Below are 20,709 nucleotides of genomic sequence, written 5' to 3'. Positions count from 1 at the left end.
TAGCTGGCATATATAATTCGTGATGTTTACTAATCCTGTAAATCTTAATTGGTGCACAGGAGTCTAGACAAGAGTTAACAATCAAATAGAATATGTTGATGGCATCTGTCAGACTATTACATGAGAAGAATTCATCCCAGTCTGAGAGTTTGATCAGTGAGCGCAAGAGGTCCCAGTCTGCATGCTTATAGTCTCTATAATTGCAGGTTCTTTGAATTGGTCGGTTGTAGGAGGGATAGATGGGGAGAGCACAAGCTACCATCCTATGATCACTGCTTTCAAACTCGTTGTATACTTGTACAGATAGGGGAATGGTATCTCTACCAAATATTAGATCAAGTGTATTATCACCCCTTGTTGGGGTACGAACCCACTGTGACCAGCAGTACAGATTAAGGATTGATAAAAATTCATCATTGCTAGACTGAAAGCTACCGGTACTCCAGTTAATCTCAGGATAATTGAAATCACCAGTGATAATCTTAGCGCTGAAGTTTAGAGTAGATGCGTGTATAAATGCATTGATTATACGATCATTCAAATTATCAGTACTAATAATAATTTTTATGGTAATTATTGTGAAATATATTGTCAAGAACAAAATGGTATTCATGGTTATTATAAATGTGATGAACAAACAGGTAAACATATATGTCAATATGGTTGGACTGGTAAAACATGTACTGAAGGTGAGTTATAATGATTTTTTATTAAACTTTTATTCATTTGAAATAGGATCTTTTGAATTATTAGAAAAGTTTGAAAATGGCTTTAAATATTCTTTTGTTTTTAAGTAGTCAATATCTCAGAGATCTATTATCTACATTATTGTATAATTAAATTGAATAAACGTTTAATTTCTATGTAAACATTCTTAATTGTACTTTACTTACGCCTGTTACCCCTCGTCGAGGAGCATAGGCCTCCCACCAGCATTCTCCATCCAACTCTGTCCTGAACAATCCTTTCCAGTTCTTTCCAGTTGATATTCATCCTTTTCATATCTGCTTCTATTTCCCGGCGTAATTAGTTCTTCAGCCTTCATCTTTCACACTTCCATTCACCATTCCAAGTTGGGGCTTGTCTCGTGATGCAGTTTGGTGATTTCCTTAATGTATGTCCTATCCACTTCCAACGTCGTTTCCAGACTTCCTCTGCATCTGGAAGCTGGTTTGTCCTCTCCCATAAAACGCTGTTGCTGATAGTATCCGGCCAGTGAATGTTGAGTATTTTGCGTAGACAACTGTTTATAAATACTTGTACCTTCTTGACGATGGATGTAATAGTTCTTCACGTTTCAGCTCTATACAGTAGGACTATCTTGACGTTCGTATTGTACTTTATGCCTCATTATTTTCTCAAAATTCAAGGTAGAGAAATGGATAGATTTTAACTTGATGTTAATTAATAAGTTTCTAGTTATCTACCTTATGATTTCATTTTAAAACTTGAGTATTAATTTTTGTGTTACCTACCAATGGTTATTATGAGTGTCATTTAAATGGAAAATACAGGAAAACATTTTTTTAAAATTTAGTTTTGTAGAACTGTTTAATTACATAATCTTATTGTTTAAGAGCAATAGATCTTGTAATTAACATTGTTATTGTTATATCGTGTAGCCTATGTGCCCTATTAATATATGAAGTGACGATGCCACCGATTAGAGAGCAGTGAATTATCAATCTGACTAATGACATACAAAACCCGTACGAGTAGTACAGAGTCCTTATCGGTCCTGCTCCCCGCCTAGCCCAGCCAGTTAAGACAAGAACACCAATAACAGCCTCTGCAATATGAATCATTTATTTCAAACATACTGGGCTCATATACCAGACAGACCACAACGTACTATAAGATAAGAAACAACATTTGTACAAGATTTAGCCAAATGTAGCTGTGAATAAGGGAGATAGAAATTTATAGATAAGGCATAACTCAAGAATGGTAAATCGTATATTGATAATTCATAAGTCAAAATAAAGCTCATCATAAGAGGGACATGAATATGAATAATTCAGTTATTTAACAATTACACAATAAAAATATACACATAGTATTGGTCCATAAATAGTTCTCAAAAGGTACTCTTCATAATTCTCTTCTGGATATAACAGTTATAATAATAAAAATGATAATTTTTAACACTGTATGAAAAAAGTCAATATGTTTGTTATTCACTTTAAAGAAAAATTGGAAATTACAAAGAAGTAACATGCGTTAGTACCAACTGTAATGTGTTGACTATTTCTATAAATGACAACTTGAAATTAGAATTATTGTTAAAAAGATCTAAAAAAAAGTGATTGTTTGATTAAATCCTGTTTATTAGAATGTGTAATCATTATTAAATCTTTTTATCTAATTACCCGTGATCATTATTAGTTTGTATATCAGAGAATGAATAATCGGCGGCATCATCACGTCATATATTAACAGGGCATATAGGCCACAAGTTATAACAATAACATTATCCTAATAGAGTTATGTTAAGGAAAGGTTCATGGTTGAGATCAATCTAATTTTAATCACAATCGGTTATGGTTTGTAATTATAATGCCAATATAACTGATTACATTGATAGGTAGACCGGTTCTAGAAAAAGATCTTTTACAAATTCCTTTTTTACGTAAACGAATAATTTACTTAAATATCGTTTTCATCTAGAAAAATAAACTAATTTCTGAAATATGTTGTACTTTTTTTTATAATTTAAGCTATATGTGACTTTGGGTGTCTACATGGAAGATGTGTAAAGCCGGATCATTGCCAGTGAGTTTTAATTTGTGCATATATATAGCTTTATAGTATTGACTTTACAGCTAATTAGTAAAGTTATCTTGTCAAGTTTTATATCCTTATCTTAGAGTTCTACTAACACTGTATTGTCCACTTGAAAGGTTCACTTATTGAGTTTCATCTACGAATAACCACATTTATATGATTTTACTAATAAAGTTTTAAAATGTCACCAATCTACTTGATTCATTCTAACAATATTCTTTTTCTACATGTCTAGTTGTGATAGCGGTTGGTATGGAAAGGACTGTAGCCAATGTCGTGTTTATCCTGGATGCCTTCGTGGTGGTTGTGAAGTTAGTAAACGTAACTATACGCTTATTCCTTTCACATGTGAATGTGATCATGGCTGGGGAGGCATGTTATGCGATAAAGGTAAAGTAATCATATATATATATATATATATATATATATATATAACTTTTACGAGAGTATAAGCTTTTACTAATACTCGAATCCATAGAGCGAAACATAAGGGAGATAACTGAAAATAACCATTATAATGACACAAAGATGAGGTTAATGTTAGACTGTCTCAGGACTACAAAGTTTACTCACAGAAACGTCCACTTCTTTAATTTCGTACATTTGTAATCTGAATAAGTTTATGAAAAACCCACTGCACTCGTTAATAATTCGTGTTTATCTCTAAAACGTTCCTAGTAAAATACGTTTTTTCTAAATGAGGCTAATTTTTAGATCATACAGTGCATTTATTCATCCGTCACAAACTTCCACTACACTCGTTTCTATTCTAGATTATAATGTAATAAAAAAGAAAGCCTTATTTTAGGAAACCTATCGTCGGGCTACGTTATTATTCAACACTGACCTTAAATTGTTTCTGCTTTTCAATTTCATGACGTTGATTTCGCTCCAAACTCTCCTTGGTTAAAATATGTGTATTCTAACGATTTTATGTTGGAAGATGTCTAGATTATTAGAATTATGTAGTTAGTGTGCCAATTAATACAATTAACTAAACCAATGGGAAGTGAAGAATGTTGAGCTCACTAAGGAGTGAAATACAAATATATATATATATATATATATATATATATATATATATATGCCTTTAAGTTAATATCACAAAATCTTGTGACATATGGTTCAGGGATTTAAAAAGAGGCAAAGCAAATCGAAACTCAACCAGATTAACATTCAATACTAATCACTTCCAAATTGTTGTCAGATAGATAATAAAATATTTTGCTTTGATCACCTGACTTTATATATATATATATTTACCTTCAGTGAATATCAAGTTTTCTTTGTTCTACGGGATTTAATATTGCTTAATCATGAATAAAATATCAAGTTTACTAGGTTTAGCATTCTATTGTTACTTAAATTTTATTTTAGACCTACGTTATTGCAGTAGTCACTTGAATATATGCAGTAATAATGGAATATGTGTAAATAATGATGCAAATATTGGTGTACCCTATCAATGTATTTGCCCACCTGGATATCATGGTGATCATTGTGAAATAATTGATTATGACTGTAGAGTACATGGATGTAATGAAAATGGAGAATGTATTGTGAATGAAATGGGATCAGTAAGTTAATTTAATATTATTGCTCTTAATTATTAATTAGATACAATATAATCATTTAGTCTAACCAAAACTGTACATTATCAGAGGTTTTTCAGGTTATAAGTTCAAGCTTTTCAATAACAGAGGTATTCCAAATATTTTTATCTCTTTAGATCATAGTTAATTTGTTTTTAACGAAAAGAGTTCAAATTTCCTATACCCTGTAAAGTAAGGGTCAATTGCTGAGTTTTCATTTGAATAACCTTCTTATTTCAGTTAGATTAAGAGATACCGATTTACATTTTCATTTGATAAAAAGAAATAAATTAAAAGGGCATTTAAAAAAATTAAGCGGAGTAACTGAAGGTTAATTATGTAACACCAAGTTTTATTACTGTTCACCAATTATTTTTTTGATCGAATGTATGCGAGCTATTTCTTTTCAAATTTCTTATAAAAATCCATATTGTAAACTTAACAAGGTGAATATAATTTGTTATTATAATATAACCAACAAGTAAGTAAGGTATATTGCAATTACGGTTGGAACGAGCATTCAAATTTGAATAGTTTGTTTCTTTTTAATTACCTTCGTAATGTAGTGAACTAAACACGAGTGGGGACAATCGAATGTGTTTAAGCACAAATTACAGACTATCTCACTGAATTCTGATAACCATACAATGAACAGTTAATTTACAAAATAACAATTAATTTTCTCAATCTTAACTATTCCTTCTGCAAATATCGGTTCGTCTTCTTTGATTATTATTGTTCATGCATTTTCGTACCGATTGCACTTCATTCCTGTTCGTTCCTTATCGGTCTTCTGCCAAAATACATTCTATATCTGACCATCACCATACACTAGTTATATGGATATAAGTAGACCACACTACAGTAACAGTAATCTTTACAATTTTCTTACTAATTTCCTTGTTTAACCATTCTTAGAGGAATCTTTTAGATTAATTTAATTTTTTAACAGTACTATGATGAAAAATTTAGTGCTCTCTCTTCTATAATTATATACTTATAATTGTTTATAAATAAAATTAAGCCTATACGTTAAGTGGTCACTCAGAAGTACCATGTTGTCTAGACTGTAATTGAGATAAACTTCATTATTCAAATCACCATATCATCACCAGTCCTGATAAATTAATATTATAATGCATTTCGTTTTATATTGGGTTATTGGAATCATTTAGCAAAAAAACCCTCGAGATGGATGTTGTGCTAGTTGACACTTGCCATAATGTATGTGTAATATAGTGGAAATCATTGTTAAATGTCGGATTAACGCCTTCAGTATTATAACAATATTGTCTAAAACATATTGTTGCATCGAAAATCTATTGTATTTTGCAGTAACAATAAGGATATAACGATTAAAGCTGAGATCACTGAGTGACGTTTCGTGGTCTATATTATGTTCTTATGCTCTGAGAATATATCACGTGACTAAACTGCCAATTAGAATACCGACCTATATGATATTGGCACTCTGCCAAACCAATGACGCATAAACCAGTATGTGCAGCCTAGAGTCAACTCTGAGCCCTTATTGGTTCTTCTCACCTATTCCTGTTCGTTTGAATCCAGAACACAATTTCAGCTCCCATTTTATGAATAATGTATTTCAGACATATTTGGTCTATATACAGACAAACCAGATCGCATGATACTATAAAACAGAAAACAACAATTTTACAACACCAGGCCAAAAAGTGGCTGTGATTGTGAAATACTGTAACTAATAGATTGGGAATAACCTAAGAATAGTGAACCGTATAGTGCCAGTCAACAGGTCAAATGGGGGCTTACATAAAAAGAGTATGAATATACATATAATATAGTTACTTAATAGTTATCCTATAAGAATATGAGTAATAATAGTCAACAAATAATTCCTAGCACTTGCCATTCATTTATTCTTCGTTAGGATATAACGGTCTAGTATTGGTTTTAGCATTCACTTTTCAAAATTTTAGAAGAATAAATAAGCTTCTAACTTATTATATCTGAGAAAGTCAAAGTTGAATGAATTTTCTTTCTTTTCTAACGGATAAAATTAAAAACCAGAAAGGACATTTTCAACAAAAGAAAATGTCTTTATATGGACGTAGTTCTGTTAAAAACTGAGTTAGGAAGAAAATCTGTAATAAGTTTTGTTGTTTTCCAATATTTCAGACAACCTGTCACTGTCACCCCGGTCATTATGGAAATCTTTGTCAGCTCAACCAAACAACCTGCGAACAGTTTCCATGTCAGGCAACAGGGTCACTATGTAAAGAACGAGAAATGAGTGATGTAAGCTATCCTTCAAATGACCAACAGTTCATATGTATCTGTCCTCCAGGATTTGAAGGTTCCAACTGTGAAATCAACATCAATGAATGTGCTGAAAGGCCTTGCAAAAATGGTATGTTAAATTTTCTTTAACACTTACTGATTTTTCTTTGGTGCGATAAAGGATTTGTACTTTACATTTTCTCCGTGGTATATCATAAATTGGTCTTAAATTTGTTTAACAATTTCCATTACATTAGAAGAGATATGAAAGAAGAATGTATGTGATCTAAACTTTATTAAACTCATGGATTGGTTAAAATTGAGAGATTATTATTCAAACTACACCACTTTATTAAGGGTGGCAGAAATAATGGTGTAACTAATATCATTGTCAAATGTACAATCATACATAAAAAATACTTCATACATTGATATTAATTTAGACGTAGTATTATAGGGTGAGAGCTAAATAGACATCTGAGACAGTTTGTGTAAAACTCACGATTTATATGTAATGAGTAAATGAACCAATTTAGTTAAGTAGTATTTCCACTCTATGTTAATGTTTCCAAAAGTTTTATATAACATTCATGCTTGTAATTGAAGTAAATTAAGTTCTTCAGTCATATTGCCCAAATTCTAATCAGACACAAAAAAACGGGCTTCATATTCTCATCAATAACCCTTATGCAAAGATAGGCTGATTACACAACAACTGATAAACATTGAACGAAAGGGGGCTATGATAACTTGTTAGCTTAATAGAGTAAATTCAATGGAGGTAGAAACCAATGATATCAGTTCTACAAATGTCTAAAAGGAAGTCGATCAGATTATAATACACTTAAATGATCCTGTCTTCAGACAAAATGATACTGACTTAAAGGAAAGTCGATGATATTCATTTTTATTTGTAAATGAATGGACTCAATCTTAAATGTTTAAATAGAAATTAATGTTTCATGGGGTAGTGGTATAAATTCTTCTTAAAATACATTGGATAGATGACTCGAGTAAATATTGTGACATGATCCTGATGTATTTAGTATACATAAAGATGAATGTAGAATCTTGTTTGTGAAATGAACTAGTGGAATATATCAAATCTTCAGGAAAGTGATAGCAGTAGTCCTAAAATTATCTAATGTAATTGATTTGCAGCAAATCAATTTGGGTATGTTAAAGTTATGCAAGTATAGTTGGTGTATAACGGATGTTTTATTTTGCTCTTCATCATTTGAATTCCAGGTGGACTTTGCAAAGATTTTGTAAACGGTTATCAATGTGTATGTCCATCTGGTTATAGTGGACAAAATTGTGATACTCAAGAATACAGCTGCATTACAAAGAAATGCCCTTATGGTTATGAATGTTTTACAAATAGTACAACATCATTATGTGTTTCCTCGATTTCTCATAAGCCAATAACATTACATTCCTCAAACGATCAGACTACCTCTGGAATATCGTTTGAAGATGTACAACCAACTTACTCAAAATTTACACAGTTCTCCCATGGTCTTTCAATTGTGATATTTACTTTATTAACTCTATTCATCGTAATTATATTACTTCTTTTATTGAAATATGTTTTAAAGTTAAATCCATTCAGACGAATCGCTTATTATAATCACGAGTCCGATATTGAACTAAATTATGTCCAATGTCCAATGAACACAAGAAGCAATTTTGTATTTAATCAATCCAAAGAACTGAAAGACAGTTGCTATTTGAGTAGAAACTTGTACATTGATCATGTGAATAAATTGGCAGACATCAAGAAATGAATATCCTCAGAGGAAAAAAACTTACTGTATTAATTAAACACACTCATTAACATCAAATGAACTAGATGGAAATAAATTGGTCGTAAAATATTTTATGGAGATAATAAGCCTCTTTTTTATTACTGGATATCATAAGTAACTTGATGTTGAAATGAAATTTACGTCGAATTGGAGTTAAAGTGTTTGAGAAAAATCAACATTTAAAAAAACATTTAAATTGTATGCTACAGAGGAAGTAGACATATTCGATCTCTATTTTCATAGTATTTGACTAATTATTAAGGGTACATAAATTAGTTTTCATAACTGTTTTAACTTCCTATTTAATTTATATTGATTATGATCGGCTTTTATTATTTATAAATTTACTCAGGTTATTTGGGAGGAGTTCGTAATCATTCAAAAATACTTAAATCGATAATTTCTCTTAAACGTATAGCGCTTAATGTACGACATGTTGTTGGAGATGCAAACCATAACATAATAATTCTGATAAAGATAGTATGATAAAATTAAGGACATCGCCGTATCGGGATGGGCAAAGGTATTTAAAGCTTCTGACAGACTCAAAGATTCAAATGTGTTTTATAGTGCGAAATTTTCAATTTGGAGACCAATCTATCCACAGGACCAACTGATATAGCTACCACATAAGTGATTACAACGTGTGAGGGTAACGAGAATGACAATTAATCTGATCATGAGCCACTGGGACTGAAGCACATTTAATTTACTGTAAATGAAGACTTGAGTATCGCTATATTATATGAATACGTTAGGTCAAATGTAACACTAAACCAGAATCTTGAGTGCATTGGTCATACGGTATTTGTATATACGCAGCTGACACTTATAATTTGAAATGCATGTATTTTACTAGTCGTTTTATATGTTGCAACCTTATGTTAGGAAACAAGAAACCCACTTTTACAAGGCTCCCCTGTTTAGTCGTCCTAATTCTTAACGCTTTTTGTCGTAGTTCACAGCTCAGTAATGAAATAATATTTCAATCTGTTCCAGTTACGTTTGGTCCGTTCACCTTGTGATCTGTCACAGTTCATATGGTTTTTAGATGATGACTGATACCTTATTCCTAGGTGTCACAAGTGGTCTTACAGATAAGATGGTTTAATAGTGCGTAGAGGAGACCATGTAAAACCAGATATGTTGCCGAGACACGGCAAAGATTTTGTTAGCTAAAAAACCTCAATATTCAGCAGTAACACCGAATGGTTGAAAATAATTCACTAATTAGATTCAGAATGACACCAGTATAACCAACCTACCGATTATCACATAGCTAGGGTAAAATAAAAATTATTTGACGAAATGGTTACTCCTAATTGTATTTCGCAAGCAGCATTATTCTTCAGATACAGTGTATGTATGAGAGCGTCAAAAAGAAACCAGATGTCAATAGACTGGCTCCATTCAAACTCGCAGTGACAGGAAGGTGCCTGGACGCTCCATGTACCTATATAAGTAATTGCTGAGGTTTTTAGAATGGATGTCGTGGTTGTGAATTCTAAAGAATCACAGCTTCCGCCATTGAGCGTTATACCTCCAGAATATGAAAACCTTTCAACATCCGTCGCGGAATTTAGGTGGTTTAAATGAATTTCACCGATTTGCATTTCTTGGTTCTTTGTTGTCACATGGGGTTAGTAAAATTACGTTTAGCCAACCTCATTTTACATGTCATAATATGAGGGTTGCGTTTTGTAGGGTTCAAATTATTCGAGTCGGTTGACGAATTAAATGTTGAAAACAATCTCTTAGGTCTATAGCTAAATTGACAGTTGTTCCCATTTTGTTCCCTCGGTTTTTGGAAGTCTGTGGGATTCAGCCTTTAAGTTGCAGATACAACGGATATTAAGGGTTTGACAATGTTTTTGTTTGTAACACCCCTATAATCGAACGGTACCAACGGAGCCGAATCAGAAGTTAGGAGTGAAGGATTTCGAGGGTAAATCTGGAAAGTATTCGGCATATCGAGAAGTGATTGATCGTTGCGAGTGATGTGTTGCACGGCGGACCGAATAGAGATCTGTTGCGGGTGTATGACCGAGCACCTCCAGCCAGGATACGTCCAACAAAACCAATGGCGTAGGTATCAGTGTCCAAGACTTATAAAACCATTTATTTTTGGGGTTGACTTATCACAAAATAAGGTATTTACGAAAAGAATGCAGGCATAGACTATTTGGAATACAATATTCTTTTTGATACTTTAACTGCATCATTCCGGTAAACTCGGTAATAACGGTCTTGGCGAGCAAAACATACTTGTGTAGCAGTAAGTAAATCCCAAAAATAAACAGTTCTGTAAGCCTTCGACATTTGACAACGACCGCATTAGATCTACTGGACACACCTAGATGAAGGCTTCCGGTTACGCATCCGCACCAGTTCACGAATAGGTACGTTGCGCTACGCATCTCTTACAACCGTTAGCTAACTTAGATTAAACGCTGCGTACTTTTTTTATAACCCAATGAGGGGGAAATTGTATTCCTGAGTTTTTGTGACGTAATGTAAACCACTTCTTTGGAGTAAATAAAGTTTCCACTTTTAGATAAAGATGCCACAGGTATTAAGAGTGTGACAACGACTTTACCCGCAGCACCTTTGTAATAGGAGCATGTCAACGCAGTCAGAAATGAAGGGGTTCGAAGATATACTTGGAAGGCTATATATATAGGGGGAAGCAACATTTCACTAGTTCTACAGTACGGAAAATTAAAAAAAGTAACTTCAACTGTCCGGATCATCATTGTTTATGGTAAAGCAGCCAAAAATTGTTGCAGGTCCAAAATTTGTTGTGGCAGATTCTCACATGTTCTAGATTTGCATCCATCTAAAAGCATATTGAAACTTGTTGAGTGTCGATATCGTTTAGAACTACTCAGTTTGTTATTAGAGTAGCCCCTAATGAACAGAGAGTCTACTGATATATGCAATTAAGGAATTAGCAGCTCCTGATTTGCTGCCCGTACAGAAACCTAGATTCAGAGACCACTTTCGTGCACTAATCTGTCCCGGTTCTACAAAACCTAGCTAGTAAAAACCTAAGTAGGGAATGTGAAGTGCTTTCCATTGAAGTCCATACGTTTTTGTTGTCGTTTTTAACAGAATATCCGTAATAATACTCACAAAACGAGCTGATAGGCCATCTATCATCCTCTGCTTCTAAAAGAGGTACTAATAGTAATACTTCTTTTTGATGTCCTTCACAATCTACTTCCAAATTCTTTCCACCAAAAACTACGGTTTTCCTAAAGTGAAGGAATCAGATTCCAAGAGTTACAGTACCAACTTTTAGCTTTTGTTTCTGAGCTTCTTCATTTGCATATCTGCATAATTTCCAGATGTTATCAATCAATTTAACTAGTAATGTACGTGCATTCCGTTTATTATCAATGGCCTCATTGCCTACTAAGTAGTCAGTTTTTCCCTTTTTCTTCTTTTATACGAAATCTTACGAGTGCTCTTCATGTTATACTCCAGAAGAACCGACGCAGCTTCGAATTAAATTCATATTTAAGAAAGTCCTCCTGTACGTTAATGACCTCCCTCGTCTACTATCGTCATCGGTCTTGCTCTATGCTGACGATGTCAAGATATGGAGAGCGATACAAAGTAAGGGTGATAGCTTGGAACTCCAAAATAACCTGGAGAAATTATCTGAATGGTCCCAAACTTGGCAATTGCCGATAAATACTTCCAAGTGTATTTTGCTGCATATTGGCCACCAGGGTACAGATACATACACGATGAATAACACTGAACTACCTATTGTCCAGACACACAATGACTTAGGCGTCATCGTTAGTCAAGACTTAAAGACAACTGCATACTGTCGTGCAATAGCCGCCAAAGGTTTTATAACTTTACGGTCCATACGCAGGGCTTTTAATCATCTCGACGCTAAAACGTTCCTGACTTTGTGTACAGTGTTCGTAAGTCCTAAACTTGAGTACTGCATACAAGCAGCTAGCCCCTGCCTAAAAAAGAAAGTGAACTCTTGGAAAGGGTTCAGAGAACAGCGACTAAGCTGATTCCCAGAATAGAGAAGCTCCCGTATGGTACTAGACTGACCAAGCTTAACATATTCCCGCTGTCATATAGAAGAATCAGAGGCGACTTGATTATAGTTTTCAAATTGCTTAGTGATAAATTTGCACCTGTTATGCCCTCATTTTTCTTATCTCCCAAAACAGAAAATATACGGGGACACTCCATGAAAGTTCACAAGCCCAGAACGAATTACTTGTCAGCTGACTATCGACTTTCCCATCGAATCATCAACGAGTGGAACTCATTACCTCAGCACGTGGTTGAGGCTCCATCCGTCGGCTCTTTCAAAAGAAAGCTGGATCAGCTGAGAGACCATCATTGCCAGGACTAACACAGGCCATCAAGCCTCCTGTCCTTTCCAAACTGAAACTAGTGGTTACGGAAGATATAGTTCTTTATTTCTCTTAAGATGGCTTAAATTTTAGTTATTTACATGAATTGACATACTTCAGGCAGTAGAATACAATTCCAGAATCACCAGAATTAAATGCAACCTTGGTTTGTTTATTCGCACAGATGACAGAATACTTATGCTTAGGCGCTTATATTGACACTCTAGTTGTTGATGGAAGTTACGCGTAGTGTAAGTGTTCTGTCTGACTTTGAAATTGGAAAACAACTTGGTCGTGGAAAGTTCGGGACTGTTTTCCTCGCAAGAACAAAGAAGTCGCATTTCCCATGTGCAATAAAAGTAAGTTGTCCAGCTTCACACAAATTCCTTAGGTTATTTTCAAAAAACAGATAGTGAAGAACAAACTGGAACACCAAATAAGACGCGAAATAGAAATCATGTGTCATCTGCAGCATCCTCACATTCTTCAACTGTACACATATTTTCATGATCACAAGAGAATATATCTGGTCCTTGAGTATGCATTTTTAGGTCAGATGTATACTGAGCTGCGAAGACTCGGACGCTTTAGTGAGGCGCGTTCAGCTACAGTAAGTTCCACTTTCTCTTATTGATTTCTTAGTACATATATCAGCTGTGTGACGCGCTTATGTACTGCCACCGGATGAAAGTAATCCATCGGGATATCAAACCTGAAAACTTACTTCTTGGTTTTCATCAAGAGTTGAAACTGTCTGACTTTGGTTGGGCTGTTCATGCTCCATCACTCAGGTATGTACTTGTGAGTGTGTTAACCTCACTTTATCTGCCGTTTATCGAAAGATCGGTGTATTGTAGTGATGCTTTTCTGTACTTCTGACTGGTTACTAGAATAGGAAGTTTTGATTCTGTTTTCACCAGTTTACTTGACTTTTTGTCAACTTATCCTGGCTGACGAAATTGGTTTGCTTTCGTCATATTTAGATTACTGTCTAGGACTTTTTCTTCCATTGTCTCATCTATGTTGTCTTAAGTGTAGTAATTTAAGTTATAATAAACTTGCAGCTGGTTTTGTAACAGACTGCTTGTTCCTTAATATATGTCGGTCATGAACAACACTAGAACTTCTACACATGTATACTAACTCATCTTCACACTACTCGTCAACACAGATAAACCACACTAGCTCCAAAGGTGTCAGCCGACTGCAAAGTGGAGGTTAAAATATATAGAATGAACGTACTTACATCACTACAATTGGTTTTTGTGTTGCCGAAGAACCAGTCGTAGATTGTGTTTATAAAGGTGATCCTATCCAGGAATTTAGCACTTCCAGACGTGGTTCAATTATGTTGTGAAAGACTACTTAAACTGGTGTCACATATTGGTATAGTTTCTTAAACTTTCGGAATTTTATACTCTCCATCTTTTCGTGTCAGAATTTATAATGTTTCGGCATGGGTAACATCAGCGACTTCATGGAAAGTTCGAAGCTTAATTTACCGCTTTTACCTAGTGACCAAAGCCTAACGTCAGTGCTAATCATTTGGCAGCCATATAGCTCCCTAGCTGTTTTTAAAAGACCCACTGTCAAGTTCTAACAACATTGATACGCATTTAAATGATATCAACACGATAAGTTTACGGTCTCGAGGTTAGATTTTTCTTCATTTGGTTCCTTTTTACATCTAGACTATTGAATTATCATGCACTGTTAGTCAAATCTCCTTAGTTGCTATCTTTGATGCACTTGCTTAGAACATATTTCGCTGGCTCAAAGTCCAGTACATAAATATACGTTTGGTTAATTGTCTGGGTTTTTATGCTTTTCATCAATATGGCTTACATAATAATTCTGCAGTCGCTCACCACTAAAATAGCAAACTCAAACCCAAATAGGTCTGAGGCCTGATGGTTCATGCATCGTCCCAATCATAACATCAAAATTCCGAAGCGTAAATATACTCCTATCTAACTGGCTTCATTTCTTTATCCCGTCAATTGTTATGTTTAATCACTCAGTCATTAAATTCTTTACCAAAAAATTTCATCACTTTGTCAAGGATGTAATTGAACAGTTGCAGTTGCGTTGGAGATTTTGATGAACTATTAGATTTTTTAGCTATATCAAGTCGTGTCCCTCAAAGCTATCAACCTCTACTTCATTTCAATCTTGCTATGTATATGCTTCCTTAGGAACTATTATTTTACTTGGAGATTCCCCAATAGTCTTGGAGTGTGCAAATGTTAGCTTTGTTTGACCGATGTGGCAATTGCATTCTTCAAGTTTCGTGCGTCAATATAAGGATTCTTGGGACGGGTTTCACCTTCGCAAATTTAAAATAGTCTTTCGAAAAATCGTCTGTATGGATGCTTAGTCTGACTGTAGGTAGTGAGCCGATTGAGGAAATCGGTCACCTTACGTATTCTGATAGTCAACATAATTGACGGAATATTTTAACGAACACAAAGTCTGTTGTGCCCGTGAAAGCTGTTCGTGTGCTTATGGAATAGTGCATATTCTACTACAGTTCTTTCCATTATACGCTTCAGCTATAAGGTACTGACCGCTTGAAATTGAAGATGGGGGAGATACTACATGTGTGTAACCCGAAGCACTGTCTGCGTTTGTTGTTAGTATTTCCTGTACGGTACTCCACTGACTTTCTAGTATGATTGGTATTAAGAACTTCCGTCAGATAATAAGCTTGGAACGTGTTATAAGTGCTAAAGCTTTTGTTGCTCAGTCAAATTAAACTTGGTTGTATGAAAGCGAGTTGAAGAAATGATAGTGTCCTACTAAACTGAGAGTTGGCTTTAATTCTTAGTCAGTCAGCTACACTAATTCATATATTAATTATGATACTTGTACTACAAACACCTATCTATTTGCAATAACACGTTTAGCACACCAATCCACACAACTTAAAGGCTAAATATTTATGTGAGATAATATTAGCTATGTAAATTGTATAGTTAGTTTGTAGCAACTGTACTTTGTTTGCTAGTTGGTATGTTATCTGCAGTAGTTTCCAGAATATTCAATGGTACTACTGTACTAATGTAGATCGGTTCAAGTTGTCATACTCAATTAGCACAGAGAGATGATATTGTCAGCCCAAATATCAGAGCAGTAGAGGTAGTAGCAGTATTAGTGGTAGTCGGGAAAATCAGGCATCAAAGATACGATCCCAGAAAAAAATATATTAGTGAAATAATGGAATTCAAAAGCTTGGAAGTTGGGGGAAGACAAAAAGTGGATGCGCCTGTACCATTCCAAATGATTTTGAGTCAGTCAGTCAACTACACCGTAGAACCAGGCAAATATATGCATCGGTCCAAGTTGCCGTACCTCATTAGCACAACAAGATCAACACCGAATTCATAGAAGTAGTTAATCTAGTGGTGGTAATATATAAAAGAAAGATTGTATATAAAGATATAGTACAGGAAGAAGGAAAGATATAAGGCAATTTTGATCTCATAGTTTAAGAGAAGATAGAGAGTGTATACACCTGCGTCATTGTGAACGATTCTGAGCCATGTCACACAGAGTCTCCAACCATTGGTTACGGTAGTCACGTGGACCCCAATCAAGTAGTCTGCATCTACCAACATGGCTCAGACTAAAAGTTAATGACTTCAAGCACCGATGCCAGATTTTGGTTTGGTCTCCCCTAACTCTCTTCCAACCATCCTCAATACTAGTCAGCATTGTGCGTCGTGGTAATCGGTGTTCAGGCATACGTAACACGTGGCCCAATCATCTCAGTCGATAAAGATTCACAACCTCATCAACTGATTTACCATCACTCCTCAGAGTGGGGAGAGTCCGCTCTCCCTCTCGAAATGCTCTCACATGGCCACGCGAATATATAGCCTCTGCAATGGAAGTCCTACTCACTGCCTTCTCGTGGCGGGGGTGTTGTTTACGAAATTGAAAGGACGAAAAGCGAATGTCCGGCGCTTTAACCGGGTTGGTGGACACGGCTGGTCCACCTAGGGGAGTTGGAAAACCCTGATTCCAAACCAATGGTGCACATGGGCTCCAGCATCCAGAGGGAACAAATAGCGTACGAACCAATCGTTGGTCACCGGCTACCATGGGACTGCATCTACTTACGATGCTCCACTGCCTTGTGGACTAGACCAGGTCAAAGGCTCGGGGTGTGGCCCCCTAAGAAAACCACCTGCTTCAGTCTGGGCACCTGGGCAGTATCACAGCCCTCACACAAATCAAATGAGATTTGTGAGGCGCATATTTATCTGGTGCTTCCTTGTACCAATATTTATGTGTTTAAATAATTTATCTGGTGCTTCCTGCTTCCATTCCCCAGTACTCTGCTTCTAACCTCACTATTACTTACCCGATGATCCCAGCAGATGCGAGCAACATTTCTAAGGTATCTATGGTCATGTAAAATTTGTAACCACTGGTTACGAGAATCACACTCAGGTACACGTTTCAGTTCAATTGTTAATAACGTCATGGAGTGATACCATGTCTTGATTTGGTCATCCCTAGATTCCAGCCTACTGCTACACTAGAAAACATCGCCCGTCGAGGTAGGCAGTGGTTGGGCATACGTAACGGGCTTCCCATTGTCTTAGCATTATTCCACGTAGTATGTTCGACTTGGCATTAAAGTTGTGTAATTGTATCATTTAAAAAATTACCCCGTAAGTTGTGTTAATGTTAAGATACATTGGGTATTTTTTTTATCGGGAATAATAGTTAAGGATGTATTTTAGTCTCTCAGGTGTTTGTTTTCCTTTTTCTTAGTCTAATAACGTCTTTTTTTGTAGGAGAAGAACGCTTTGTGGAACAATAGACTACTTAGCTCCAGAAATGGTTGCCGGGGTTTCCCATGATGAACGTGTGGATCATTGGACTGTTGGCATTTTATGCTATGAAATGCTTTGTGGTAAACCTCCGTTTGAACATCCTAATACACAAGACACTTATGCCTGTATCAAAACTGTTAAATATACCTTCCCTCCTGTTATAACTCCGATGGCACAAGACATGATATCTAAGGTAATTTTCTAAGCTTTTACACTTTTAGTTCCTTTTTTAAATGTTTATATATGAGATATATCAGGGACTATTTTCTCAAGGACTCTAGTGAACACAAGCAAGTAACTATAAACTCACTAGTGAGTCAGCTGTCTACTGTAATCATAATTAGCACCTAAAGAGTTGTAGTTTGATTCAACCGAAAGTAAGTGGACCAACAAAGACGATACTAATTAAAGTATAGGGAAATGATCTTGAAGTGTCTGGCTAGATAATTCAAAGGACTACTGTTCATAGGGATAAAGTCCTTGAAATAATAAAAATTCAGTAGACAGTAACGTAATTTTTTTTAAAAACCCATTTTCATATCTTGTTAGGATCACATTTATTCCAGATCTTTAGGTAAATAAATGAAAGCACACTAGTTTTAGTTGGCACCTTCTCATTTACTTGGAGAGTAGCCTTTTCAGAAAGTACTGTTGACACCTATGGTTGTATTTCCGGAACATACTTATCTGATCGTGTTGGAATCATCTTCAGGTAGCTCTTGGATCAGACTAGATGACTAACTGTCAAAGATAAATTATCTAAATAATAATTAGTGAGGAAACAAAGTGTATACTTTTCAGACTATTTGTGCTCAACAGTCATATGTAGAATGTTCTGTGAAACTATCTTAAGCCAAGTGTTTTGCCTAACATATTTGGCGGTAAGTATTGGTAATCAGGTTATAGTTGAAATTCTCCTGATGAGTTTAGCTTCATTCGGTGGTTGTACTTTGGACATTACGTAGAGTCTGTTTTATTAATATCTTTTAATGAAAACATTCGACCATTCACCTTAATCTACCACTTCATTTCGAAAGTAGCTACGTTGTGATATGTTAAATAGTGTTTTGGAACTGTTGACAGTTAGTTGTTGCCTCCTTAAATGTCACCTCCTATTCTCTGGTTGGAATAAATCATTGCTGACCCAACAGCAACAGCCTAAAGTTCTCATTAAGATTGAATTGTCTGTGGTACTAGTTTTACACAATTTACTATCGAATGATATTGTAAGTTTCATCATTATAAGCTCACCACACATTTAATCTTTTTAATTTAATAAACGACATCAATAACATCCTTTAAGTGAAACTTGATAACTTCTCTCTAATTACTGTCAGTATTTTTAAATAAATACAATAATATTATCAGTAGTTCATGGTAAAACAATTCTCAGCAGTGACAGTTATATCATCTGATCTGGACTAGTCAATGTTAGACCCTCCCTTATTCGCTTCGTTGCTGTTAACAAATGCATGCCTATCTACGAGCACTGTCAGCGAGTGGTTGGTTCATAATTTTGAATAAACTAGGTAGAGTTTAAGTAAGAGCCTATGAAAAACGTTCGTCTTCTTTCATGAATCATTTACAAAGTAATTTGTTCAGTTCATTGTTATGGTCTTAAGGTAAGTGTTTCACATAATATGCAAAAGGTAATAAAATACTCAATGCTACCTAAATCGCTTTTTATTGTGATAGTCGTCTAATGAAATTTGGTCACTTGCCCGGTTACTCAGTTTCTGATATTTAAACGGAACTTCTTGAACAACTTAAACTTCTGATGGTTTTCTAAAGACAGGAATTTGACGTTGTGTTTAGATTGTCTTCTTGTTCTACCAAACTTTTCATGTAAGAAGCAAGTGTTGAAGTCTATTTGACTTTTCCCGTCTTAATAATACAACTAGTTGTTGCTGCTTTCTGCTAAAAGTTTTGGATCAAATCGGATAACACATTTAATAGTCTTATCACCACATTCTAATATCGCGGGTGAGTTATAATAACCAGCGTCTAATTAGTTTCTTGATTTAGTTTTTTTATTATTAGATGGAAAGTGTTTATACTGTAAGTATCTGTGTGATACACTTTTAGGTAATACACCTGTAGTTATCTGAATTCTAGCCCTGTCAAAATCTCAACAAAAACTAACATCTGTTCGTTCAAATATAGTTGACCAATTTAGTGTATATTGATATACTTTCAGTCCATTTTGTTTTCATCATCTTTCGGTGATACATTTATTTATAATATCTTCACAGATCCTTCAACGTTATCCGACGGATCGGTTGTCCCTGGAAGGAATCATCTCTCACCCATGGATTCAAAACTTCGCAAATAAAACTTCTTTCCATTCTATTGTTAAGCCCAGACCTAGATCCTGATGTGTTTTTTAATCAATTATTCTAGTTTTTTATTGTATCTCAAAATATGACAATTTATTTTCCAACGTTCATAGTTTGTTCTCCTAAAGTATGTTTACTTCTGTATCTGGTTAGTAATGTTCATTGGGCGCCTCCTATAAATTTACTTACCATTAGATTATGAATCACAAATTATTTAGCAAATGATGGTACTGCTACATGAATTTAATTCAACTGATTATCTTCACTGGATTATTTAAATATATATGAGTGAAAGTGATTTGAATAGTCATCTTAATTTCCTCACCATAACTTTTGGATTTTGATAAAAGTTACAATTGTTTGCAAAATACGATGATTTGATCATAATGCAGCAGCCACATCGTTTTGGTTTGCAAGTTCATCTACTGATTTACTTTTACTGTAGGAAAAGTAACTCTTAATCTCAATAATGCCTACTATGTCTCATCACATTCAGGCAATGGTTTAAATATATTTATAAAAAAATAAATTTATCTTCCACCTTCAATAATATCAATGTTTTGACCACAGCGGTTAACGAAAGTGACATTTTTCGTTTTACTGTTTGTTTATAGGCTTGTTATGTCTAGTTGGCATTAAACATGAGATCTCGCAATTCTTACTTTAAGTTAAAAGGTTTGGATTTTGTGCAATAATCT

The 20,709-nt window shown here is 34.7% G+C and overlaps 2 protein-coding genes across 2 annotated transcripts; both read left to right on the top strand.

The window, feature by feature from the left end:
- Positions 1-3,011: 3,011 nt before the first annotated feature.
- Smp_135370 (Delta) lies at positions 3,012-8,422 on the top strand (the record flags this gene model as incomplete). The annotated part of the gene is made up of 5 exons (XM_018789689.1): positions 3,012-3,174; positions 4,162-4,343; positions 6,495-6,765; positions 7,884-8,164; positions 8,234-8,422. The coding sequence occupies 5 exons, from the start codon at positions 3,012-3,014 to the stop codon at positions 8,420-8,422; spliced, it is 1,086 nt and encodes a 361-aa protein (XP_018655106.1).
- A 4,642-nt stretch (positions 8,423-13,064) lies between these two features.
- On the top strand, positions 13,065-19,669 carry Smp_135360 (serine/threonine kinase; the record flags this gene model as incomplete). Its single annotated transcript, XM_018789688.1, has 5 exons — positions 13,065-13,190; positions 13,223-13,441; positions 13,474-13,622; positions 17,637-17,868; positions 19,577-19,669. The coding sequence occupies 5 exons, from the start codon at positions 13,065-13,067 to the stop codon at positions 19,667-19,669; spliced, it is 819 nt and encodes a 272-aa protein (XP_018655105.1).
- Positions 19,670-20,709: the final 1,040 nt, after the last annotated feature.

This window comes from Schistosoma mansoni, chromosome W (assembly GCF_000237925.1).
Source record: "Schistosoma mansoni strain Puerto Rico chromosome W, complete genome".
Classification (NCBI taxonomy): Eukaryota; Metazoa; Platyhelminthes; class Trematoda; order Strigeidida; family Schistosomatidae; genus Schistosoma; species Schistosoma mansoni.
Note: the sequence above shows the minus strand (reverse complement) of the source record. Positions and strands in the feature narration are given on the sequence as shown.